Below are 26492 nucleotides of genomic sequence, written 5' to 3'. Positions count from 1 at the left end.
TTCTTTTCAAATTCATGAGGGATTAACTGTTTTTAAATAATATGGTACGAAACAACGCCGTTTTTCCCATGTCATTTTAAAATAATAAAATATAAATTACATTGTGGCATCTGGCAAACCACATCATGCATGTTTCTGGTGATCGAAAAATAGATGCGAGATATATTTGATAAAAACCTGATAGTTTGAAGGTTTAGAGAGCATTTCAAAATTTTCAAGATATTTTTGATAAAACGAGTATATTTCATTGATTTTGATGATATTTACCCATATTTTTATGTGGTAAAAATTAAAATAATCATTTTACTTTAAATAAAAAGTAATCACAAAAATAAAAATATTTATGTCCAATAAAATTAACATCAAATCTTGATTTCTACAACTCGATCTAAAATCAAGAGCACTTTATATATATGAGTTAGCAACATCTACACAATGGCTTCTGCAGAGTGGAAGAGAGGAACCTCATTTTACGTACGAGCACGAACACGCTATCAAACGAGGTCGAGAAGATCGTGCATCGAAGATCCTTTCAGATGGCTAGAAACTGTTGCTCCAACGAAACTATCTGCGTCTGCTTCTAATCCGAGATGACGGTGAGCTTGAGGAATCTACTCGACTTGAGTCAGCTCGATTCATATGCTTCTTTCTGCGTCTCCACGCAAGTTGGATCCGTCTAGCTGCAATTCCTCGCCATACTGGCGATTCATACCTACAATGCAAAGAAGGCAACGAGTGCAATATATGAAGCTCACAATGCTATACACGAACGTGTTGCAAGCTAACGAGCCCAATACTTTCAAGTCACTCGATTCATTTATAGGTTATGCATTATACAGAAGTTACCTTATGGCGCCCTGAACAAGTGAACTCTTCAAGAATCTTGTGAAGAGACCCGCCACGTCTTCAAAATCAGCAGCTCGTAACACAAAGGCTTCGACGTTTGTTAAGCAAGTTACTAGCCTATTGCTCGGCAGCCTGTGTCGTGGAATTTTAATGCTCGTTCCATCTGAAAAATGCGAAAAAATAATACACTTATTGCAAGATGCTAAGAGTTAGAGCAGTTCTCACGATTCTCACAATAAGAAGGAACTGCACGCCACAAAACGAGCGTGATACGAGTTTTACCTTTGCTCACGGACGAATTTTCAAGGCACCAGGTAAGGAGTTCCTCTCCGCAAACATCCCCTTCGGACAAGATAGAAGTGTTCCCGTCTTCTCCGGTGCTCATCATCTTTCCCCGAATTATAAATACTATTTTATCAATCGGACCACCCGGATATAATATCTTACTGTCTCTGATGTACGACCTCGTCTTCAGCTTCTCTTGTATAGCATCGATGACAGGTTCGTCGAGAAGTTTAAAAATCCGGACCTGTTAAAGATAAGATGTTCATTATAACTACGAAATCTTTGATAGGTATGTAGTTAATGTGTTGAGAGTTTACTTTCTTGACAAACTTAAAGAGATGGCGCCTAATTTCTCGTTGAAGGTCTTCCGGCAAGTTCTCCATCAGCATGTCTTCATTTACACCCCTTGTTGCCGCCCAGTTGAAGCGTTCTGAGGCTCGAACTTGCCTGCAAGGGAACACATACGCGTCCGATCAATTAGGTCTACCGTTTTGCTTCTAGCACCTAATGTGACTTCTTATTTGGAATAAAAGCCATTCAAGAAAGGGTTATTCTTAATAGCCTGTATTTATCTCTGTTGTTCACTTAATAGGCCGAGTCACAATTTTTTGGGCAATTTCAAGTTGTTCGAAGATAACTTCACTCAAGAACCAAGACGCGCGTAATCTATTGCTAAGACGTACGCGAAGGTTGTAACTAGAAAACAACGGTTGTTCTCATACAGATAAAACTTAGGACAAGATGACGGTAGATTGAACTTGCAACGAAAATGAGACTAAAGGTAATTTAGGAAGGAGATAAAAGAAACAGAGAAATGAAATAATCAACAATAATCATCAGAAAGAAAGATAACAAATATGGAACCTTCGAAGATCTTTAGGTAAGCGACGACGGCTCATCCATTGTTCAACATCACGGCCTCTTAAAGACTTCTCGAACCTCCTGAAGTCAAAAAACTGTATGTAAGCACATATTTAATGCCTGATGCCAAAAGTCTCAAGTTCGAGTCCACAGTCATGTGGTCATTTAAAAGAAAGAGTCGAGTGCGCACCTGCGTCCCAGAGCCTGCAGAAAGTTCTGCATATTCCCAATGAGCCACGCGAAAAGCAGCAGACCTATCCCTATTATGAACATGGTGAAAACAACTTCCATATGCATGTAGCTCGGCTCCTGATTCCCGGCCAGGGTACTAAGTTGCTTCATAAACAATCACAACGCGGATTTTGTATCGGCCATGGAGTCGGATTTTAAAACAAGTTGAAGAATAAAGACTTGTAGAACTAAGTTACCTGGAACCCCCAAAACAGGGAGTACAAGTATCTGTCGAGAGTATCCCTGTGGGTGGTGAGATTGACAGCGGCTTCACATATCCCGAAGTCAAAGCCGTCTTTCGTGAAACAAGCACTCGCTTTTTCATTATTTTTCCAGAGATCCCATTGTGAGTCATCCGCAAAACTCACCTTATGATGTCCATGGTTGCAGTTGATGAATGCCATACACTTGTTCCCACCACATGCGTCTTCAAGGCATTGATTGACCCTCTGCACAAGTAAATTCGGTGGGCAATGTTTCCAAAAACGACAAGCTCAGAGATGCGAGAACGAACCTGTATGCTGAGAAGATACCAGCACGAGCCAACCACATGGCTCGCTAAAATGTAGGTGAGAAGATTCATGAGGAAATTCGTCCAGGCTGACTCAAAAGTGAAGCCAATTGGAGAAAAACCAGCAACCAAAGGTAAGAATCTGCACAGCCTTGGGATGTACTGAACGAGAATACCCGATGGAAGGAGATATTTTGTAAGTTTGGCTCCAGGTGATCCGACAGAGCGTGGTAAGATACATAATATAATAATCTACAAGAAGCAGATGAATCGATTTTTGTAGACATCAAGCTTGTGAGGTGCTCGTGAAGCAGTAATTCTTAAATAAAAAATCCAATGCAGACGGCAGAGACTCACCTGCGGCAGGGGAAGCACAACAAGTAGATCGATGAAAAAGTATTTAGAGAAATAATGCCAGGCTATCATTTTAGGATCATCAACTAAATCTCCAGACCCTGCAACTCTCGATTCAGGAGCAACATAAGCTAGCCTGAACTGCAAAACGACGATGTACCTTCACTTGTAAAACATGTTCAAGAAAAAGCAGCAGAAATCACTTTGTACCGCGATCTTGATTTCACTTTGCTAATCCAAAAAAGATTCATATTCTAAAGTTTTTCCAATATACTTCGTGTGCGTGTGTGTGTGCATGGATCATAATAAAGGTAGACACAAATTTGGAAATACCCTTTTTCGTTAACCATCAATGTCATTGTTTGAATATTGCGACAACATGACTTAAAAAATATTGCGACATGTGTACATTAGAAAGGCAACAAGGAAATGCTTCAATGCAGTGCAATGTTGAGAATCGTACCTGAAGGAGGATATGGAGAAAATAAACGCAGTCGGTCATGGTCCTCAAGATGAGAAATGCTTTCGTCTTGGGCCAATTTAATTCTATGCACTTGTTATCCTGCACGAAGATGGTCAAATTAAGTCCATTATACAAGGACTATAAAGTGTTTTTTGAAGTATAAGAAACATCGAGGGGTAATAATTTTGACGAGGAGATCACAATCACGACAATAACAACAAATTGCAAGAAGCCTACCTTCTGCACAAATAATAAGAAGAAGAACAACGGGTCCAGAAATGCTGCAATCATGCAAGAGATGACGAAGAACTTGTTCCACCACTGAACAAGTTTTGCATGAGGATTCATGACCCCGGGAATGTAAGAAAGAAGAAACAAGAACATTCTCTTTGCCCAACATTGTGCATCGCCATAGAGCATATTGCGAAACTGAAAAAAGAGGTGCAGCATATTCACATTGAAAATGTCAACAAAATTGCCACAATAACACCAAAACTCGTGAATGAGACTATTGACCTTTATGGGGGACGCAAGAATTTATAAGGCTCGGTAGTTAGCTACCGAAAGAACTGCCAAGAAAGCTACCCCATACAACAAAATCGGAATAGTTCATTTCCATTGATCTCATGTAAGCAAGGAAACCATTGAACCCAATAATATTACAATTCAATATAAGGATTGTTAAAAACTAAACTTGCACAAGGCCATAACCAAAATGGCACTAAATCAGAAGATTTGGCAATCTAATTTGAACATTCAAAACAAATATCCAACCTATTCTGATGCAGAGCTCTCTGTCAAATGTTGATTCATCACTCACCACTCAATCATTACAAACACCCTCATAAACCAAGCATTCACATGTATTCCCTACGAATGCAATAAACAGTAATAATACCTTTGCATCAATCATCTCTGACGTTCTTGATGGCTTCTGCTGCCCGTTGGCATTATAGAATATCGGACAAGTCGTGCAGTAGGGATCATTGCACTTCCCGAGCTGCCCTGACCTCAAAAGATGCTCATTCCTCCCCACATAGTCCCTGTCACCATTCTTGGCCCGATTCTCGGGCTCAGCAGCTGTCTGAGGAGGCTTGAAGACAAACTCATTGTTGCGGTTAGGATACAACGGACCGCTCATTTGTGCTTGAGGATTTCGCCTTGCACTCCTCAAAGGGCCGGTGAAACCAACTAGGTTTTGCTGGTATTCAGATGAATGCGGTGACTCAATAGCAAAGGACATTGACACGCTCCTCGTCCTAGGAGTAAGGCCCCTTCTCGGAGAGCCATTGCCATTATCGGACTGTAAATATGCAGCTGGCAGCATAGGTGCTTCATCTCTAGATGAAGCATTCATTGCCTCAACTACACCTGCAAGCAGCAATTTTTTTATTGTTTCCTTTCCATTTTCTCATTCTCAAATCTTTTCCAAAATTGATCAAGTCCACCCTCAAATAGCAACATGAGAGAGAGAGAGAACCAAACATACATTACAACTATTTCTAAATTCTAAATTCTAAATCAATCTTTTCCAAAATTGACAAATTCCACCCACAAATAGAGAAGTTTCAAAGCAATACACTCCCCACCAAATTCACACAAAATAGTAACAAAAAACAACAACAAATGAAGCAACTCTTCAGTTAATAAAAAGGCTGCGAGCAGGAATTCAACAATTAGATGGACAGACAGAGAGAGGGAATCAAACAAACATAACCTTTTCCACATAATTTTCAAAACAATACAATTCCTCACCATATTCACACAAATTAGTAACAAAAACAACAAAAAATGAAGTAACTTTTCAGCTAATGAAAAGGCTGTGAGCAAGAATTCAACAATTAGAGAGAGAATCCATAAAACATTAATACACCAAAATTCACACAAAATAGGAGTAACCAAAAACAACCAACAAATGAAGTAACTTTTCAGTTAATCAAAAGGCTGTGAGCAAGAATTCAACAATTTATGAGAGAGAGTGAGAGAACGGAACATAAATTACCTTTCCCAGAGAATTTTCAAAGAAATACACTTCCCCACCAAATTCACTCAAAATAGTAACAAAACAATCAACAAATGAAGTAACTTTCCAGTTATTGAAAAAGGCCGTGAGCAAGAATCCAACAATCAAAAGCCCATAATTTCATACGCACACACATATATATAGAAAGCTAAATGACCAAAATAGAAAATTCCAGAATAAAACATGCAAGAGAAAAAGGTCCATCTCGGATATGTAAAAGATCACCCCTTTTTACACGCCCATCAAAGGAAATTGAAGGGAAGAAACAGCGAAAGAGACGAACCTGCTTCAGCACTTTCAGCTCAATTTCGGCGCAGCAGTCTTGAAAAGCTAACGAGAAAATATAGGCCCTTGTAGAAAAAGATGAAACATGGAAATGATTTAGTAATTGCAAAGAAATGGGAAAGCCAAGACTTTAAAAAGTGGCAAGAGTCGTTGCTATTTATACGTAGAAGAAGAAGCTGAATTCAATACGCTGAAGAATTTCACAAGAAATTGACCCAACTAGCTCAGTCGTGTTTCATTTTCATGTCGTCGCCCGCCACATATTTTCTTACAAATATTTTATTTTCACTAACCATTAACTTATTCAAACATCAAAACTTACAAATACTGAGCTTATAAATTTTTTAAAATATTTTAAAACAGTTAATGAGAAGTGTTTGATAAAATAAGCTTTTTCTCAAAAAAATAAGTTTTTAATTCTCAATTTATATTTTCATAATTTTATAAAGAATAATTAAGTTACAAAAATAATTCTAGTATACTTTGTTATTTTTCAATATACACTCTTCTAATTTTATCTAATCCACAATTCACTCTAGAGATTATAAACTCTATTATCAAACCTTTAACAACTTATAAGTTCTTGAAATGTATTTAGTCAATTTCTATACAGGCCCTCTATATTTTTTGGCAATATTCCAAAATGTATTACTTTCTTAATCTAAATTATCTTATTTAATGTTTGTGAAAATAATATGTGGAATAATAAATAAGGATAGAATAAAATAATTATACATAAATTATATATTTAAAATAATATTAATATTTTTAATTGTGTGAAAAATGAAAGAGTGACTTTTTGAAAATTATGGATTCAAATATGGGCTTAGACTATAAATTACATCTACAAGATCGGACATTGAGACTCGTGAAATCCTATGCCAACTCAATCCATGCAATATTTTTTGTCAAAACCCATAAAGAAAATATAGAGTATTAGATTTAGTGGAGTTTGTCACTTTCTTGTTTGTCTTTGATGTTGTAACTTGGGAAAGTTGATTACGTGTCTCGTTAATCATGATGATAAATTCGAATTTGAGATCATTAATTTTAGACATTAATCAAATTTATTAGATTAATACATACACATGGATTTTTTGATAAACAAAGATTACATGTTTTAGCAAATATAGAAAGAAAAAAAAGCAATTAAGAAAATTTAAAATATATTAAGCACGATCAATTACAAAGAATTATTATCCAGACATAAAATTTACCAACAATGATTACTACATTAGTTGGGTTTTTATTTGAATACACTTCTTGCCTAACCTATGTCTCAAAAAAATAGAGTCAAGGCAAGAGACAGAGCTCAATAATAAAGTATCAAAAAAATTGACTAAACTTATAATTTCTAATGACTTCACCACTTCCTAAGACCAGCAAACATAAATAAATAGTGGAATTCATTATTTTAATTTACCAACATTTTTTTTTTGGTTGATTTCATAACTTGAAGCTTCTCAATTTTTGATAGTTCATCACTCCTCTTGGCTCCTCTTCTCTCTTCCTCTTTGGGAGAGATAGCATAGCTTTGGCCAATGCCACCTTCCTTGCAAGCAATCTCCACAGCTCATCACTTTCTCTCCCATCTCGTAGCTCCTTCGACTTGAACTGCCTGCGAAAACATGGTGTGGAACGCGTTATGGAAGCTCGAATATTTACCATGAATAGATCAAGAACAAAGACAAGTTATTGGCAATCAGCAAACAAATATATGAACAACCTCAATTTGGTCAAGTCTTGATTTTGTAAGTGATTTGTTTTCAGACTATTTGTGACAAGCACAATTTTAAACACTTGTCTATTAGCATTTTTGTCGTGGTGAAGCATCAATACCGACTGGATGATCTAGCGTGGCCCTAACGTATTTCCTAGAGTGAAAAATCTCGTCCTAGTTGGCATGTCGCTGGTCAAGGATAGAAATATCGAGACGAATCAGAAAATGACGCGTCACTTGCCATTACTTTGGAAGAAAGGTGTGAAAATGACCCTACATGAATGTCTTTGTTCATAGCTTTTGTGATGGAGAAGAAATCTAATGATGATAAGCTTTAAGGGGTCCAACACGTTTTATGCGTTTTTGGGTGGCAAATGTCAATATATGGGACCGGATTGGTTGTGGCACCAAATGATGGATCTAGCAAGATTTCAAGATAAATACATATAGCTTGTGTGAATCAATGATCTAATGTGTATAAATCTATAGGAAAATTTGAATTCTGATTATAACTAAATCGATATTCAACCATCATATTCATATTGCTAGGCTTCTTATGCATCTAAGGGGTTTAATTGCTTATAAATACATGAAGTATACAACACAAATTTCAGTCAGCATATACAGCATTGTTGAATCACTAGTGAATTTTATGAAATGTATCTGCTGAAAATGAGCTAAATTGCTAAGGAAGTAATAAGTAAATTACCTGCATAGAGGAACTCTGCATTCATCAGAATGGTCACAAATGGAGGAATGCAGCCTAAAGAGCTGCCACATGCGTTTACAGCGCAAACATCCTCCATTAACCCTCTTCTTGCAGCTACCGACGTGCTTGATCAGAAGCTGGAGGCCGTGGCAAGTCGAGAACTTGCTGCAAGGGCCCTTTTCTTTGCTCAGATCCATATCACGTGGGCCGACACTAGTGCACCCCTCGGAGCATATATGCTCGAGACAGTACATAGCTTCACTTAGCTCCATATACAAACTCAGCTCCTCTCTACGCCTCCTCGTCCTCTTCTTCCTCTATTCCACAAGACAAGTCAATAAAAGTGATAACATTTGCAATTTCAAAAGAAAGAGTTGTGATAGGGTATGTACCGACTCAGATTCATCAATGAATTGCAGAATCTCGAGCTCAAGGAAGGGATCGTGATTCTGCAGGAACTTCCATCCTTCGGTCTCCTCAAGCGCCTTGAAGTTTCTCGACAGCATGTTCATGCACTTGAGGTGAAGATCGGGCGCGTCGCACAGTCTTGCTAGCTGAAGCACATCCACCACATTCTCAATGGTCAGCTGCTCAGCCAACGCCCTTGTACATCTCTGCTTTAGCTGTGGTACCAAGTATACATGCGACAGTGCTAGCAAATGTATCGCATACTTCTTCAGCTGCTCCTCACCGCATCTGAAAGTAAAACTTAAGTCCTTCAAAATTTGATCAACCTAACAAAATTTGATTAATTCGTAATTTCCTAAAATTTTAACCCTAGCTCATTCAATCTCTATCATTTCTTGAAAAATGAGGTGAAAAATGGAATGACAAAGTCATATCTTCTAGTTGAAATAAATCATAAATAATTTGTTCTTTAGTGGATTTTTTATGAGATCATAGCAATTGAAGCCTATTTCATTCTCCAGAAAATTGTGATCAAGTAGATAAGCAGATGATGATAAACTAACGCTGTAGATACTGATTCGAATTTTAATATCCAACTATTTTGTTAATTAGTCAAACTCAAGAATAATCAGAATCATAAAAACTAAATAATGTAGCATTAAAGCTGTTCCACGATAATAGGGATTTCAATTATCAGAAAAATGAATTCAGCAAAATAATTAATATGATCAAAATGGAATTTCAACATTAATAAATGAACTCTCTCAAAAAAAAAAACATTAATAAATGAACGAATAAACAAATACTATATCAACAACTGGCGATACCGCGTTTTGCGCGACGGAAACTCACCTGTATGAATAGAGAAACTGGACGAACACGGAAACGGCGTCGTCAGGCACGCCAAGTATGGGGATTTTCCGTTCCGAGCTCCGCCGCTTCTGCGGCCGATTGATCATGCTCTCCAGCGCCGGCGAAGCAGCAGCCTGCAAAATTTCATCGAATTTACCAATTAAATATCTCTTATTAATTCATCTTAGCCAGAATCCGAATGCATTTCAGAAACAATAAAAACTTTGAGAAAATTGACAATTATTTATGGTTTTAAAGTCCGGCCAAAAAGCCTCAGAACCAATTTTCACCAGCTTAGAGAGAGAGAGAGAGAGAGAGAGAGAGTACCAGGATCTTAGAGTGCGCCGCGATGAGTAAACCAGTGGAGGTAACAACGTGAACGTCGGCTTCCGGCATTCCCGATGCGGCGACGCCGTCAACCGGAGGAGATGAGCGCAGCTCCATTTCGCCGGAAAAATCGGTATTTAATCCAATCGTATTCAGGAAAGCTCGTGAAACTTTGTAAATCGATAGTTCGACTAAAGCTTGATTGAGAGTTGGAAGCTTGAAAATTTGAAAGGATGTGTTTGTTGAATAACAGAGGAAACAGAATGAAGAAGGTATTTATAGAAGATATACGAAGAAGACAAAAAAGAGAAAATATTTAAATAATTATTTTGTAACTATCGCCCGACGTCAGCGAATGCGATATTTATTTTTATTTTCATTTTTCTAATTTATTCTTTTTGCCTTTTCATAACACAAATCTTTATTATTGTAAATCTTTCATGATACTATAGTTATTCATGTTTTTTTTCTTTATCTTTTTATTTTTGATTTTAATTCTTTCTAAAATTATGAAATTCGACTAATTATAAAATATTTAATCTGCATATCAGATTAAAGATCACGATAAAAGCTTTTATTTGATATAATTTATGTAAATATTTGATGTAAAAGTTAAAGATTAATATATATATTTTTTAAATATCTCTCCTCTATCATTTGTTTTTGAATAAATCTATTTTTTAATCTTTTTTCCTTTTTCATAATATCAAAATTTATTATTGTGAATTCTTTTTTTTTAATATTCAAATTAAATATATTCGGTTAAAATTATTATTTTTAATTATATTTATAAATATGATAATTGAGTTGATATCAATGTTATAAAACTATGGAAATGTAAAAACGTTTCTGATGCATTACATGAGGTGCAAATGCTAGTATCAATATAAAAATAAACTTTTAATTAGAATTTAATTATAATGAATGCATCCGGATTTACTTGGGCATGTCTCTTATTTAATTTAGTGATTTATGTTGTTGAAACACTATATTAGGTTAACCCAAAATAATCAAAGAGATTAATTAACATACTGTAGACAACTTCACACCTAATTTAATTAGCATATCCAGGCTTGTTTATTAAATAAGATATCATAGTGCATGTTAGTAACGCGTATAAAATATAAAATTAATATGTCAAATATAATAAATATATTGATGTGACTTACAACTACTGGTCATGCTACTTTTTTGGTTATATTAGAAGAATTATGATTTATGAGGTTGGCAATTTCAGCCCATGACCCCAAAAAGAAAGGCCAAAAAAGAAGTACTTGAGTTAGGTAAAAAGATGTAAAGGATTTTCATTTGAAAAGGTGCTTACTTGATTTTAGGCCACAGCTATTGATCAACTTGCTAATAAATTTTCTTTTAGGGTGTGGTAGTATTTGAGTTATCAAATATCAATTAATACTTTTAAAATTTGTAATTATTAGACCCGAGTTAAAGATTTATCAACAAAGAGGTCATAATAACTTACGTGAAAGATTCAAGTCAATCGTTATTTTTCTTTAAAGAAGTATAATCTCAATGTGTGATGATGTGCGAAAGCATCCCTATATGTGAGAAAAATAGTTGGAAATATATCATGTGTATCTTTAGGAGCCATTCAACTTGTAGGATTAAATATGATTAGTCTCATGATATCATATTTGATTGGATATATATAGTCTAGTATTTTTTTTTTTTATAGATTAACAGTATTAAATAAATAAATTTAAAGGTCGTGCCACAGTGGACTCGAACCCAAGATCTACTTAACTTTAGGCATTAATTATTTATCGCTTGATCAACACACGCACACATATGGTAGAGTACTTAATCTCGAGATAATATCACATAGGATTAGTCATGATTTATGAGTTCTGATCTATCTTCTATAATAAAATTAATCTCGAACCAATTCAATTGCAAGGACAATTCAATCTTGAACAAATGACATTTAAAAGCAAAATAGCAATTTGTAATTCGGAGACTCAAGGGTAAGATAGTCATTTTACATGTATAGTATCCCATAATATTATGAATATGCGTTGTCTTTGTGAATTTATATATATGATTTATGGTCCAAACACGTATATATGTCTATGCTTGAATAAAGAATATACACACAAATATTATAAACTTTGATCGTGTGATCATATGTGTAGCACTCAATATTATTCAATGTTTATAATAAAGTCTTGATTAATAATTTTAGTAATATTTTAGTGGGCTTCGAGGTGATTGTCGGCCCCGTCCAAGCATTGCATGCACATTTGTATACTAAATCAAATATTATCTTTGACTATCGATTTAATTAATAATCGAATAAATTCAAGCATATGCATCCCTAATTAATCTAGAATCATCTCCAAGAAATTTTGTAGGTTTCATTTATTTTATTTGTTAAAAGCTTGGGCCTATTAATTAGTTAACATGGACGAATGATATCTTTAATGAAAAGTGTATTTATAGGGCTCATCAAACATAAGAGCCCAATACAAAAATGGGCCTGTAATAAAATACAAAATTATTTTTTGTATAAATGTCCATTTAGTTAACTCCTAAAATAATAGTGCTAAAACTTGCATTATTTTGGTAAACAATCATACCAAAATGGTGTTATGCATTAGAGATGCTTTTAATATAGTAGGGTGTTTAATTTTTTTGAAAGAGGATCATTAGAGTTCATCATTTGTCTTTTATGGATCCCAAATCTAATGATTAGAGGGAAAACGTCTTATCAACTGAGATGCATTTTGTTGTCAGATTAAAGTGTTTAATTAAATGCAAAACTTCCGTAAGAATGTTTTTAATCGGCAAATTTATTATAATTAAGGAATAATTAGGGAGTGAATTAAAATTTATTAATTCACAATTAGCACTAATTAAACTCTAATTAGAATTGGTGAATTAATTTGTTCATACCATACAAACATTAATCGTATAAGAAACCAGCTTTTATTTAAACTAACAAGCAATATTACGTTTATATTGATTATAACTGCTATATAGTATATATGTCCAATGGATGTATTTGTTAAATATATAAAAGTATTAAATATAATATTATTTAAACATACTAGTAAATCGAGCTATTCAAAATACAATAGAAAATAGAGATCGTAGGTAGCTAAAAGAATAAAGAAATTATGTTGATTTATTACAAAGTCTATTAATTAATGCCTCAAAGTTAGGTGAGTGGATTAAAGACTAAAAAAGCGTCTTAAATTTGAGAAACAATTTGTCAAATTTCAACTGCAATTCATTTTAATGGGTACAAGCAGCCCCACTCAAAGAAACCATGTGCTTTTGCTCAATTTTTCCTATATAAATCCAAATTTTTCCAAAATGTCACATATAATTAATTTCAATTGACATATATATGGTGTTGCTGCCTTGTCTAAAATGGCACCTCTGTTCACCAAATTACAATTCAGGAATTTGTCGGTGTTGAGATAATAAAATTTTGAAACAAAAAAACATCTTGAATTATTTCCCAAGAAAAATATATTAAAGGGACATAAATTTGATCATAGGCAATTAAGGAATATGTCCATACATTTTTAACAATTAGTTTGCTTGAAATAAGTTTTATGAATTTATAAGAATTTTTATCTACATTCGATCAAGTTTAAAACTTTACAGAGTAGGTCTCTCGTACGATTGTCCGTACAATATAAATTTAAGATACTTAGATAATGAGTAATATATCTATACCAAAAGACGCAATAATAATGAAATTTATCTTTGTTTCTCAAGAGAGAGAGTGACAAACAATAGAAATTCGAATTCATATATATATGTACATCAACATTTCATTAATTGCTTTTATCATAGATACATTTCAAATTTATCAAATATGTGATATTCTTCAACAAACATGCACATCTCCAATTGTGCCACACTCCCACATTGTCTTGTAATTGTGAGTGTGTGTATACATATACACTTTTAATTAGCACCGAGAGCCCTTCCGGCAGGCGAGAGCGCCGGCGCCAGACGTGATGGGGCCCACTAGGGTTGACGGTCGAGCCCCTAAGCTCGACGCCTTAGCATAACTCGACGAGGCGCCGGCACCCGAGGCTACAAAAAATGCACCATTTAGCATTAGGTCTCCCTCGGATCTCCAATTCCAGTTCTTCCACTCGCTTTCAGGTGCTTCCTCGTGTTTTGTAACCTATTACACATTTATTAAATATCATACTATTGTGTCAGTAACGTTATAAAATATAGGGTTTTTTCTTAAATTATAGCCCAAATTTTGACTCCATAGTAATTTTTTGGTTTGAATAGCCTATACTTATCAATGTTGTTCACTTAATAGCTCATATCAAAATTTTCGGCCAACTAAACCTGACATAGAGTAGAGTTTGTGGCCGGATTTTCAACTCGAAAATTTCCAAATTTTCTCAGTTTTTTGCCTTAAATTGCCGACAAACTTCTATTCATGTCAACTCTAGTTCGCTAGAAGTTGTGACGCATGTTATTAAGTGAACAACGTAAATTAATGCATGCTATATTTGTAATCTTTTAAAATTTGAACGGAGTCACTACCACATTAAAATCTAAATTAACTATAGTTTAATAATAATTATTGCCCTAGCATATAAACTCATTATATAATAGAAGTATTTAAATATAGTAAAATATATTTGACCTCTTTGTTGAATCTGTCATTAGGGGCAAGAAATCTGTTGCCTTGGCTATTAATAGTGGGGGCAGCACTCCCTCCAATAGCATACATCTCCCAATGTGTGTAGTCATTGTTCACCACATGAAAATAGCCATGTCTACATCTGCATATATTTGTAACATGCCATTAAATTCCATTCCCTTTTAAAACAAAACATATGTAATTGACATGTTAATAAGCAATTAATTTAATTAATTACCTTGGCATTCTTTGCACAAGCCCTTCTCCAAAGTGATTAAAGGCAATGGTAACTTGCATGCCCTTATCTTGAGCATATGTATCACTATGCCCTAACAACATAACCTTATTATGATGTGTCATGTAATTATTAGAGATCGTGATACCCGTGGACCCGTGGATCGCATCGATGAGGCCATCATTGCAGTTCGACAAGGAGCAGTGATCAACCCACACGTGGCTCCCGCCAAATATTGAGACACCGTCGCCGTCCGACACGGTCCTCCACCCGTAGTGCTGTGGGGAGTCCCGCACCATAGCATTCCCCCCTTGCTTACAATCGTGTATGTTAACACCATGGATGATGATGTTGGTCACATATTGTATGGTGATGCATGGGCCATTTGCAATATGCACACTAGCGCCTCTACCGTCGATGGTTTTGAATGAGTTCATGATCAATTCCTCCTTCAATTGGATCACCATGTCGCGCTCGAATATGATCCACAGCGGCTCGTCTTGGATCACGGCGTGGCGGAGCGTCCCCGGCTTAGGGTTCACGGGGTCGTCGTCCTTGGAGTCCGTGATGACGTAGATCTTGCCATCCCGGCCCCCGATGGCGTTCTTGCCGAACCCAATGGCGCAGTCCGCCAACTTCTGGCGGTTCTGCTCCCAATTGGGATCGCACCGCCAGCAGTCGTCGATGGGATTCCCCGTGTTGCATGATAGGAATCCCAGCCTCCTTCTAGAAGCATTTAATTTCCTATATATAATTTTGATAAAAAAAAGCAACATTGTCAGTTGAACATACATGCATATAATAAAATGTGAGTATACGAGCAGTTCTGTCAAAAATCTAACTGAACTCGAAAACCCCGAAACCAATTTTGAAAATCGAACCAAAACACCAATTTCGACTTAGTTACGGTGCGATGTTTCGATTTGATTTAAATTTGCTCATCCCTAGCAAAATCCCGCCAAATGTACATACGTAGCATCTCGATAAAACAAAAAAAATATGAGTAAACCACCTAGCTAGCTAGTACTAAGTGCTATCTTTGTTGTACATACCTATGTACTTCTTGGACTACTAACTCAGGATCTTGTAGGGTTGGGAAGGAGGCAATGAGAGATGGGAATAGGATACATGATGTGAGCACAAGTAGTGATTGGATTAGTGAAGAGAAAGCCATTTTCTAGAGAGAGAAGGAAATTGATGTGAGAAGAGTGAGAACTACAATGGGGATTATAAAGGGGGTAAAGCTTGACACGTGTAGGTTACTGACTTGGCATTTCTCATAATTCTTGTCGGATTTATATTTTTTTTTCATTTAATTATGTACACAATTAAATATAGTAGTTGGATACGAAATTGAAAAAAAATAAATAAAAAGAATACTGTGTATAGACTATAGAGGCTTCCTGAAAATTTGGGGTAGTAATTGGTAGTTAGTGTGTCATTGTATAATAGTGCAAGAGGGCCATGGATATAGTTTTTCTTTTTAAGGTAAAAACTTAAACAAAAATACTTTAATAAAAAAGAAAAGTGAAAGATTAATACTATCTTATACTGCATTTAAATAACAGATGTAATATTTCAAAATTTGAAGGATTCTAATGTATTAATGTTTCACATTGTCGGATTTCACGAGTAATAAATTCTATCTTCTTGTATATTGTAGAAAAGTTCTAGTCACCAAATCAAATCTTAGGAAAATTAATTTATCAAAATTTCGAGCTTAAAATTTGTCGAAATCTGCTTAATTAATTATTTTTATTCTAGAAAATAAAGAGACAATTTTTTATTTCCGACAGGTAACATGCATGAAAGCTATATATAATTAATTTTGTTGTTTGTTATACTAATGTATATATCCATCATTAGGTTTGTTGTTTGTTATACAAATCCAACGATATATTTTTCAATAGTATTATCAAATAGTTGAAAAGAAAACTCGGTAGCTAGCCTCTCAATAATTATATTGCCTTTATACTAAATACTAAGTCGTTTTCTAGTATATTCTTGAAAAAAAGAGTCATAAATAATATTATGCTACAATATTTATAGTCATAAAACCAATGTATTTGTGTATATTTGTGCCGCAAAATTTAGACCAACTTCTCCATTTTTCTAAACATTATTGATATGTAATTATATACACGAATTATACAAGTTATTCATGTAATTGTACATGATTTTTAAAATTAGTGACATTATAAATTATTTTTAAATTTGATTGGATGCCACATTACTGAAATTCATATATCCAAATTAAAGCTAATACGAATGCCAAAAGTTTCCCCAAATTACATGAAAACATCAACAATAATTCAATAGCACACCAATATTAATTTCACAAATCAAGTCCACATAGGCAAAATCTCAAATATGCGATAGGAAGAAATATACATTGTGAGTTGTAGTTGGCCCCAAATAATATATAAATTTGAGCCATATATTGCAAAAGTATAGCTTTTTGTCATTTCTAACTATTGATATAATTAATTAAAGAAATAAATTAATTGTTGATAGTGCCTTGCTTGGCCATTACATTTATTTTGGGGACAAAAGTAACATGAAGGGCCATGTTATGGAGGTTGAGCAATAGTATCAAATAAAGTGCATAGACATGAGCCATGTTAATAAGATTATTACTAGAGCTTTCAACCTTGAATTAATGGGGTTATGGATTGTGACTACCTTTAGTGAGTGAGTGTTACTTGTCAACCTCCCATTTTTATTACAATTTACAAACTTTGGTTCTTGTTGTAAATTAAACCCAATTTCTGAAGTGTTTCAATAATGTCTCAATATTTCAATTTGTTGTAAATTCGTTCGTTATCAATTTATGCTTGAGTTTAGAGTTAAGATTTAGACATTCATTCAATACTGAAAGTTAAAATCGATTGAGAACTTTTGAAACTCATTGTCCGAGTGTCCCCCCTCAGAGTTCAAGCTTTCATACAAGTGTTATTTCAGATGTCCAATGATGAAATTATCAGAATGTGAAGACAATTCAATATTAGACGAATGTTTAAATCTTAGCTTCAAACTCGTGCAAAACAATAGGAGAATATAATCTTGCAATAAATTAAAAGACTGAGACATTATCGAAAAGTTTTAAGAGTGATGTTAAATAGCCAAATTGTGGCCATCCACAAATTAGTTAAATAGAAGAAAAAAAATATATATATTCAACTTATTTTTTAAAATAAAAATAAGATTTAATTATTTTATTGTAGTTATTTGTCTACATTGTAGTTATTTTTTGTAACTTTTTTATTTTTATAAAAAATAAAATAAAAATAAAAAATACAATTTTTTTAAAAATAAGTACAATATAGACAATACAATAAAATAATTAAATCCTATTTTTATCTTAAAAAAATAAATAAATCAAAATGTTCCGTATTGAACTAGTTTGTAGGTGGCCACAATGTGGCTGCATAGATTTATTGAAGTTTTCAAGATTAAATCTAATTTACAACCATATTCAAAATTTGAGATTTAAGTCACAATTAACCTAAAAAAAGAAAAAGAAGAGTGAGGCTTAATTTTGTATTACTATTAATTGGTGGTAGTCTCATTTTGCGGACATTCAAATAATGATGACTTCATGTATTAATAGTGAGGTTTAAAATTCTCCCATGTATTTTAACAAAAAAAGAAACAAAAGAAAAATCCTATGTACTTCCTTAATTTCAAATTTCAAGGCTACCGTAATTGACTAATTGGCTAGTCTTATTTATTTATTTTCTTTTTTCTTTTGGAACAATAAATCTACGCAGCCACATTGTGGTCACTCACAATTTAGTTTAATAGAGAAAATTTCAATTTTTTTAATTTATTTTTAAAAATAAAAATATGATTTAATTATTTTATTGTATTCTCTACATTATAGTTATTTTTTGTAATTTTTTTGCAACTTTTATTTATAATTTATTTTTTAATAAAAATAAAAAGTTACAAAAAAATTATAAAAAACTAACTACAATGTGGAAAATACAATAAAATAATTAAATCTTATTTTTATATTAAAAAATAAGTTAAATAAATTAATTTTTTTTCTATTTAAGTGAATTGTGGGTGGCCACAATGTGACTATTTAGCATTACTCTGTTTGAAATGAGTTATTTCTACTTTTGAGGTTGGAGATTGTGAATGTGAAGAATATATAAGGATTAGGCTAATAAATGTTCATGTCATGGGCCTAACAAAGCACAAAGCCTCATATGGCACAACCCAATCAATGTAAGATTTAATGGCCCATTCATTCAATCGGAACGAGTGGATTTGCAATTATAAATCAACAATACAATTTGTTTATCTCTTTCACCTATTTTTATATACTCAAACCTCCATTTATCTCCTTGGTTAGATCTGATTTCACACACAAGAGTGTGATTGTATGTGTTCTACCCCACCATCCTCTAAAAATAGTCATAGAAAGAAATGACGTAAGTTTTTATAATTGTAGTTGAGTGGATTATGAAGGGAGAAAATAACCCTTCTATGAAGTAGTGTAGAGGTAGATAAAGAGATTAGTCGATAATGAGGTTTATGTTAAATTAAAGTGGTGAGCATATATATAGTAGAATATGTAAATAAGTTGATATACTGATTTATTGTGTATTTATAAATGAAATACTATTACTATTTTTGTGGACGTGTCAATCACTACTCAATTTCATTCCACCTTTCATATCAGTTGTTTTTTCTTCACACATTCTCTTGAGAACATATGATTGAGCATAAATAGGTATAGTGAAAAAGGTTTGATAGTGTTGAAAATTAAGTGATTTTGTGGCATTGGTGTTGATATTGAGAATATGAAGCTGGAGTTTAGGAAAGGAGAAAGAAAATACTTTATCCATCTCATTGATAATGATTCATTTTATTAAAAAAATTAAAAGAGTGATTTAAGAGTAAAAGTGATATAAAGTGGTGGAGGCCATAGCTTTTTGTGAGAGAAGATGATTTCTTTTTATGGAATAGACCATTATCAATGGGACATACTGAAAAGGAAAGTGAGCATTATCAATGGGACGGAGGGAGTATAATTTTGGAAAGGTAGATGAAAAATTGTTCGATTCATAGAATAAAGCGAGTGATTCATTCGATCATTTGTTGATGAGTCACATTGACCTAAATATATCAAACATATTTATATACTCGACATTACAACTCATCTGAAAATTATTTTTGATCTTTGTTATACAAGCACACATTTAAGCGATGAAGAAGAGAGACGATTTACAAGTTTACAATTAATTTCATGTATTGATATTCAATTATGTGTATACATACATGTCCTTGAGAGCATTATGTATTTGTTTATCTATTTATGATGACGATGAACTGCAGTCTGTTAATAATATACTTCTCCTCTAATTAATAGGTCGGGGAATCCCTTGTAAAGCTAGATTGTGAGAGTGTTGAAATTTTTTTGAAGCCAACATTATCATCTCTTCACAATTTCATGTTTGACGATTTGCGCGTCTCCGCCACGCGCCGCCGCGGAGCGTCGCATCTTCCATTCCCAGTCGCAACCATCAACACCCAGTTACCGAAATTCCGATACTAACCCTCGAAACCAGCGAGCTTCTGCTGAAAAACTCTGCAAAAATCTGCTGAGAAAACAACACCACAACAGGACCAGTGTAAATAAAAATATACGTTGTCAGAATTCCACCTCTCCCCATTTTTCTGAAACTAAAGCCTTTCACTTTATATATCAGCTAGAGTAAAATAATCAAGAATTTTACCACCGTATTTATTGTGATGTCACGCACATCGCCCTCTCCCATTTATTGCGTTTGCTGCTTTTTACCGCTCCGCCACCTCCAAGAACATGACTTGACGCTGCTTTGGGCGGCTCGGAGCTGTATGTATAGTGTATCTATAGCCGTAGCTGCAGAAGAAAGAGAAACAAAATCCCATCTGTTTCTTGTGGGCCTTCCGGAATTCTCGCCCCAGTTTTAGAATTTCTTTCTTTTCTTGCAGACTTCAATGGCAAAACGACAACGTTTTTTATGACTGCTTGTTCATCATTTTGAAGGTATTGAGACTCCTTGTTTTCTTCCATGTTTTCTTTTTTCAAGAGTTGTCGTTTTTCTTTTTTTCTTACCTTGATATTGTCAATGTAGTTGTTTAGAGTGGAGTGAAGAATTCTTTGTGTAGCATGTGCTTTCAAAATTCAAGATTTTTATTATTATTATTATTATTATTATTATTATTATTATTATTGATTTTTCAGGTGAAAATGGTGGCCATGGAGGTGTTCTGAGAAAAAAAAGGTGATCTTTTATGGTTTCTTAATTTTCTAGCTTTAAAAACATAGCTTTGGTTGTCTCCTCCCTTTTGGTGAATTTTGTGTATGAAAATGCAGAAGCAATAAAGATGCATTTTTTTTTGTGGTTACTGGTTAAAAAAAGTTGAGGACCACATTTTTTCTCTTCTTTCCTTTTTCTTGTTTCTAATCAATCCCAATATCTAAAAGGATGAGTTGATGATATATACATATATATAGAGAGAGAGGGAGATAGAAAGGGTTAGTTTTTGTATCGTTGCTTTATCTGTTTATCTCAATTTCAAATAACATAATATGCCTTTTAAGGATACCCTCTTTATGTGGGGACATAGTGGCCTAATTTGTTTAGCTCATTTCCCTTTTGTTTGGTTGAATTTCAGTTTGTGTTGATCCATTTGTTGTGTATTGATGGATGGGCGGCGGCATTCCGTTGATCTTCCGATTTCAAGAACGTTGTTTGCGCTGAGGCGAGTGAGGTCCCTCCGCGATCCATCCACCACTACCTCGATGAGCAGATTGTCTGCGTTGGTCGACACTCTGAGCTGGGAGACGAGGTTGAGCAATGCAGCTGTATTAGGATTCGAGAATGGCTTGGATGATGGCAACGTTTCCGGCTTGAGAAGCTCGAGTTTGAGAGATTGTGACTTGGAAGATGTGTTGCAGTTGCAGAGCGAGTCCTTGAGGTCTTCGTGTGCTAGGCCGAGAAGAAGACTGAGGCACGTAGATAAGGCGTGTCGTGGCAAATCAAAATGTGGCAGCAGCCGGAATAGGAAGCATAGAGTTAGAGGTGGTGATGTTTTGAGCTCTGCAAGTGATGCTTCAATGGAAGGCTTGAGTGGTGGTGGTAGGGATAGGGATAGGGATAGAGCAGTCCGTCCCCTCCTCCTGTCAACGGAGGAGGAGGGGACGGGCTGCCAACAAAATGGCGTAGGAATCGAGCCTTGTTTGGAAACTCCAAGAAGCCTATGCCAGAAGTTCATGCCGAGGTCGTTTCAAGAGTTGGTGGGGCAAAATGTGGTAGTGAGGTCTCTTGTTAGTGCAGTTTCTAGTGAGAGGATAGCCTCTCTGTATCTGTTTCACGGTCCACGTGGCACGGGGAAGACGTCGTCTGCAAGAGTGTTTGCGGCCGCGTTGAACTGCCTCTCTCCCGAGGTTGAGAAGCCGTGTGGCTCGTGCCGTGGCTGCGCCTCAGTCTTCTCGGGGAGGAGTAGTGATGTGAGGGAAGTGGAAATCAGCAAGATCAACAAAATCAGTAGGTTTAGATCACTTGTTGAGGATCTTGATGCGCCCCCGGTTGCCTCGAGGTTTAAGGTCTACATTGTCGACGACTGCCACTTGCTTCGGGGGGAGGCGTGGGCGGCCTTGCTCGAGCTCCCCCTCCCGGCACACGTGGTTTTCATCGTGGTCGCCCCTGATCTCGACGAGCTACCAAGCAGCATCGTGTCGAAGGCAAAATGTTGCAGTTTTCAGATGGTGAAGGTTGCTGATATTGTGAGTAGGTTGCGTGGGATATGTGACGAGGAGGGCGTTGAGATCGACGAGGAGGCTCTGAGCTTCATAGCGGCTAAAGCCAACGGCTCGGTTAGGGATGCGGAGACGACGCTCGACCAGCTGAGCCTGCTTGCGAAGAAGATCACTATGCCATTGGTTTATGAAGTTGTGAGTTTTTTGCTATTGCTTCCTTAATTTCTCCTTTTTATGTGTAGTTAGGTTCTAACTCGTTGTCGTGATCCATCCCACATCGGTTAAGTATGATCTGAGCAATGTGGTTTATAACACAGTTATCGTTATGCATCATCTTCTTGATAGCCTGACTTTTGAGGATGAGTTCTACTTAGGGTGTTGTGACAGTCGTTTTCGTGTTGCAGAATGGAGTCGTCTCCGATGGTGAATTGCTCGATTTGCTTTGCCTGGCGCTGTCGTCTGATGCCTCGAACACGATAAGAAAGGTGAGGGAGTTGATAGCGTCTAGAATAGATCCTTTGCAGCTTGTATCGCAGCTGGCCGGTCTCATCGCCGACGTTCTTGCCGGAAAAGGCGGTGGCGAGGTTGAAAGGAAGCTTTTCCGGTTTCATAAATGTATGCTCTTCAACACTTATTTCAACTTGCAGAATGAATTGATACGAATTGTTGGTGCACTCTATCGCTAGGCCAACAGACGAACACGTGCTTTTTCCTCATTTAGTGTCGAAACGAAGAAATCTTTTGCTTTTGATGATGCCTCCTTGCTAAGAAAGGCTAAATTCTTTTTATGTGATCATAGCCGGAGCTGAACTAGAGCAACTCAGGCACGCGCTAAAGATACTCTCGGAGACGGAGAAGCAACTGAGAACGTCGAAGAATCAGGCGACGTGGCTCACTGTCGCTCTTCTGCAGCTTAGCTCGGCCGGAGCTTCACACGACGAGGATGCTCCGAGGCTGAGCACGAAGCCACTGCAAGCTCAAGGTGACTATGAAGAAGCTTAAATATTGCTCGTTTTCGATTGTTTCTCCTTCACATTAGACGCGTATAAACAGATAGAATGTGTTCTCTTTGATTATAAATTTATCACAAAGAAAAGAAGTCCCTTTAAAGTTTAAATCACTCATTTTCTACGAAAGAAAATTTCACCATTTCTCATTCCTCACTTTCACAGAGGGTGAAGAGTCTCGTCGTATGTCAACTGACGAGTGTTGGAAGCATCCGGTGACGAGTTCTTGTGCTCAATATGAAGTCGAAACTTTGGAGTTGATCTGGATTAGAGCAACCAGGATATGCGAATCCACTTCTGTCAAAAATTTCCTTCAAAAACGAGGGAAGTTGGTGTCTTGTCGTCTAATCCAAGGTAACTTTCATGTGATCCCCTTGGTGGGGGCTGGAGCCCCCCCTACCCCCTCGCCCCTCGCCTCACGTTCGTGCTACGTTTTTCAGGCGTGGCGATGGCTGATCTCGAGTTTGATCACCCGGATCACGTCTCTAGAGCTGAGAAGTCGTGGAAGGTGATCGCGGGCGTGCTTCAGCGCGTCCTAGGCTACAACGTCGAGCTGAGGATAAACCTAGCGAGCAACGCCTCGAAGTTGAGGAAGCCGTCGCTCAACTTGTTCGGTTGCTCGAGCAGAGTGCATCTCTGTGCAGAGTGCGGCAGCAGTGCTTCGGAGTACTCTGCTCGTGGGTTCCCGGCCGGGGATGGGTACGTGCAGACGTGTTCCCTCGACTGCGAGCCCTGTGCCCTCCACGCGTGCTGCCATGGCAACGAGGTGGTTTCTAGCATCCGGAGCAGCGATGGAAATGCTCTGAGCGTCGGGATTAGAACGCCCCATAAGTCGTTGCTCGATGGCGTGGATGGAGGGAATCCGTCGTCGAGCAACGGGGTCGTAGATGGGATCGAAAATCGATCAAGGTACGCATAAATCTGCCCTAGCTAATGAGTTATGCTGATTTTTCCTTTATGTGAGGATTGGTTCATAAGGGTGAGCAAAGAGTTGAAAAAATCGAAAATTGAACCGAACCGGACCGGGTTATATTTAAGTTATTATGAAATTTGGTGCGAATCGGTTCGGTTTTATAATTTAACGCAAAATTTGGATTAGTTCGGTTCCCGCTAGGCGAAATAACTCACGGTTGATAGCTTAGGTCACGGGTTCAAATTCTATTAACGTTTTTATAGGTCTGAGCCGGTCACACTTGGTTTTTCAAGTGTGGCATAAGAACATGGGTGGCACACATCGAAGATAGGGCCGGTTGATTCTCACCAACTTAAAATAAATCACGAACTTTGAGAAAAATTGTAAACTCATGATTTAAAAAAAATAATCACGAACTTTGAGGAATATTGCAAATTCGACACGAGCTTTAAAAGTATCCAATTAAGGGATTACTTTACGAGTTGTTTGTTTCTCAACTTCCCCAAATATGATGTTTTTTCGTGTTCGATTGGCACTGTAGACGAAGCGAGTCGTGGAAGTTGCTCTGTTGGAGAACTGTAACGTTTCCCTTTCGGAAGGTAAAAATGATCGTTGCCTCTGATAACCAGATGAGATATTAAGAAACCCCTACTTGTTATAGTAATTGAATTCTCTTGGCATTTCTTTGTGGAAACTACAGGCTCAAACCCTACTAGAGAAGAAACTATGCTAATGCAACCTCGGTTCGTGCTCGTGTTCGTGTTTGTGGCCGAGATAAATGGACATTGACGAGTTAGATAGATCGTAACCACTTTTTATGGGTACGATCTAAAATAATTGAGCTCGTATAAGTTGTTTATGGGTGCGATCTGAGTAGCTCGATCGATCGTTTTTGTATCATGCAACGTAGGCTCACATAGGCATCAAACTTTTGATTTTTTTTTTGAGGAAAGAAGCATGCTATATATCAAGTATCATCCAAAATAACACACTCCCTGAGCCAATCAGGGAAATAACCAGTCCAACTAACAGACGATGGACATGATCTCGCAAATTGAGCTAATCTATGTGCCGCCATATTAGCTTCACGATATACATGATTAACACAAATTAAACAATTCTCTCTAGCCACCTTGATAATATCGCAAATGTCGTCCGGAAGGAACTGCGCTTCCTCGTCTTCGTTAGCCAGCACCCTTGCAGCGAGAAGAGAATCTGTGAAAATTTCAATCGGCATCACATCATTTTCCATGCTAAAAATCACCCCCTGCACAACCGCCATAAGCTCCGCCATCATAGGTGAAGAAACAACTCTCAGTCTCTTTGAAGCAGCAGCCACAACCTGCCCTTCCGAATCACGGATAATAACGCCCGCCCCATAGGCCTTAGCTTTGCTGTCAAAAAGTGCATCAACATCGACCCGGAATCTCCCTCTACGTGGTCTGCACCATTTCCGCTGTCCAAGTTTAACACCAACAAAACGATCAATCGCAAATGTGGGTTGGGCATCCTTAAAGGCTTCAAGGATCGCCAAGCATCCCATTTCCGTTGGCCTCTCCGACTGCTCTCTCTCTCCATGTTTAAATTTGCAACAAAAATTCCAGATGCTCCACACCATGATGCACCATAAATCAAACTCCTCCGTCTCAAACTCCCTCCTCACCATCTCAGCCATTTCAATGAACTCAAGTCCTTCTGCACTGCGCATGATCCTCCAAAATCTTGAATCTTTCCAGCAACCTCTCACCAACGGACACCAAAAAAGTGCATGATCAGAAAAATCCCATCGACTCGAGCAAAAGTTACACGTACCTTCAACCGGAACATGATGCGCCCGCAAGTTAACTTCAGTTGGGATCAAGTCCCTGCACACTCGCCACAAGAAAATTTTGACTTTCGGTGGCAAGGTTCGGCTCCAAATGAGCTTACTCCAGAATTTCTTATCTTCGCCGCTAGTGTTGGGATTAGGTGAAAAGTAGTCCATGGCCAACAAATAAGCAGTCTTGACGGAGAAGTTACCTTTAGGCTCCAATTTCCAGCAGATGCGGTCCTCCTCACCATGCTCCA

General features: G+C 36.6%; 4 protein-coding genes across 7 annotated transcripts in view; 1 reads left to right on the top strand and 3 right to left on the bottom strand.

The window, feature by feature from the left end:
- Window positions 1-6024, bottom strand: part of LOC131026580 (probable cyclic nucleotide-gated ion channel 20, chloroplastic) — a 40993-nt gene extending 34969 nt beyond the window's left edge. Inside the window, exons 1-13 of one of the 4 annotated variants that reach the window (XM_057956470.1) lie at window positions 5858-6017; window positions 4450-4922; window positions 3789-3980; window positions 3552-3650; window positions 3092-3229; window positions 2738-2986; window positions 2421-2672; window positions 2183-2328; window positions 1996-2073; window positions 1449-1578; window positions 1129-1375; window positions 847-1009; window positions 321-712 (exon numbers count right to left, since the gene is read on the bottom strand). In XM_057956470.1, the coding sequence (XP_057812453.1) occupies window positions 565-712; window positions 847-1009; window positions 1129-1375; window positions 1449-1578; window positions 1996-2073; window positions 2183-2328; window positions 2421-2672; window positions 2738-2986; window positions 3092-3229; window positions 3552-3650; window positions 3789-3980; window positions 4450-4908 (2301 nt within the window). In that variant the 5' untranslated portion in view covers window positions 4909-4922; window positions 5858-6017 and the 3' untranslated portion in view covers window positions 321-564. Of the gene's footprint in view, window positions 1-320; window positions 713-846; window positions 1010-1128; window positions 1376-1448; window positions 1579-1995; window positions 2074-2182; window positions 2329-2420; window positions 2673-2737; window positions 2987-3091; window positions 3230-3551; window positions 3651-3788; window positions 3981-4449; window positions 4923-5553; window positions 5825-5857 lie in introns of those variants that run through there. The other 3 variants (XM_057956471.1, XM_057956473.1, XM_057956474.1) reach the window with 3 other exon arrangements.
- Window positions 6025-7008: 984 nt separating this feature from the next.
- Window positions 7009-10149, bottom strand: LOC131026650 (BTB/POZ and TAZ domain-containing protein 1-like). The gene is made up of 5 exons (XM_057956565.1): window positions 9876-10149; window positions 9549-9682; window positions 8681-8984; window positions 8289-8605; window positions 7009-7477 (listed from the first exon to the last, which is right to left on the bottom strand). The coding sequence occupies exons 1-5, from the start codon at window positions 9990-9992 to the stop codon at window positions 7306-7308; spliced, it is 1044 nt and encodes a 347-aa protein (XP_057812548.1). The 5' UTR covers window positions 9993-10149; the 3' UTR covers window positions 7009-7305.
- Window positions 10150-13627: 3478 nt separating this feature from the next.
- On the bottom strand, window positions 13628-15963 carry LOC131026633 (probable pectate lyase 5). Its single transcript, XM_057956549.1, has 4 exons — window positions 15802-15963; window positions 14753-15493; window positions 14518-14656; window positions 13628-14037 (listed from the first exon to the last, which is right to left on the bottom strand). Exons 1-4 carry the CDS (start codon window positions 15921-15923, stop codon window positions 13816-13818), a joined length of 1224 nt encoding a protein of 407 aa, XP_057812532.1. The 5' UTR covers window positions 15924-15963; the 3' UTR covers window positions 13628-13815.
- A 4388-nt stretch (window positions 15964-20351) lies between these two features.
- On the top strand, window positions 20352-25362 carry LOC131026609 (protein STICHEL-like 2). Its single transcript, XM_057956521.1, has 9 exons — window positions 20352-20789; window positions 20988-21281; window positions 21422-22700; window positions 22910-23120; window positions 23305-23487; window positions 23678-23866; window positions 23953-24421; window positions 24967-25024; window positions 25126-25362. The coding sequence occupies exons 3-9, from the start codon at window positions 21450-21452 to the stop codon at window positions 25156-25158; spliced, it is 2394 nt and encodes a 797-aa protein (XP_057812504.1). The 5' UTR covers window positions 20352-20789; window positions 20988-21281; window positions 21422-21449; the 3' UTR covers window positions 25159-25362.
- The last annotated feature ends 1130 nt before the right edge of the window (window positions 25363-26492 follow it).

The sequence above is a fragment of the Salvia miltiorrhiza genome, chromosome 5 (genome assembly GCF_028751815.1).
Source record: "Salvia miltiorrhiza cultivar Shanhuang (shh) chromosome 5, IMPLAD_Smil_shh, whole genome shotgun sequence".
NCBI lineage: Eukaryota > Viridiplantae > Streptophyta > Magnoliopsida > Lamiales > Lamiaceae > Salvia > Salvia miltiorrhiza.
Note: the sequence above shows the minus strand (reverse complement) of the source record. Positions and strands in the feature narration are given on the sequence as shown.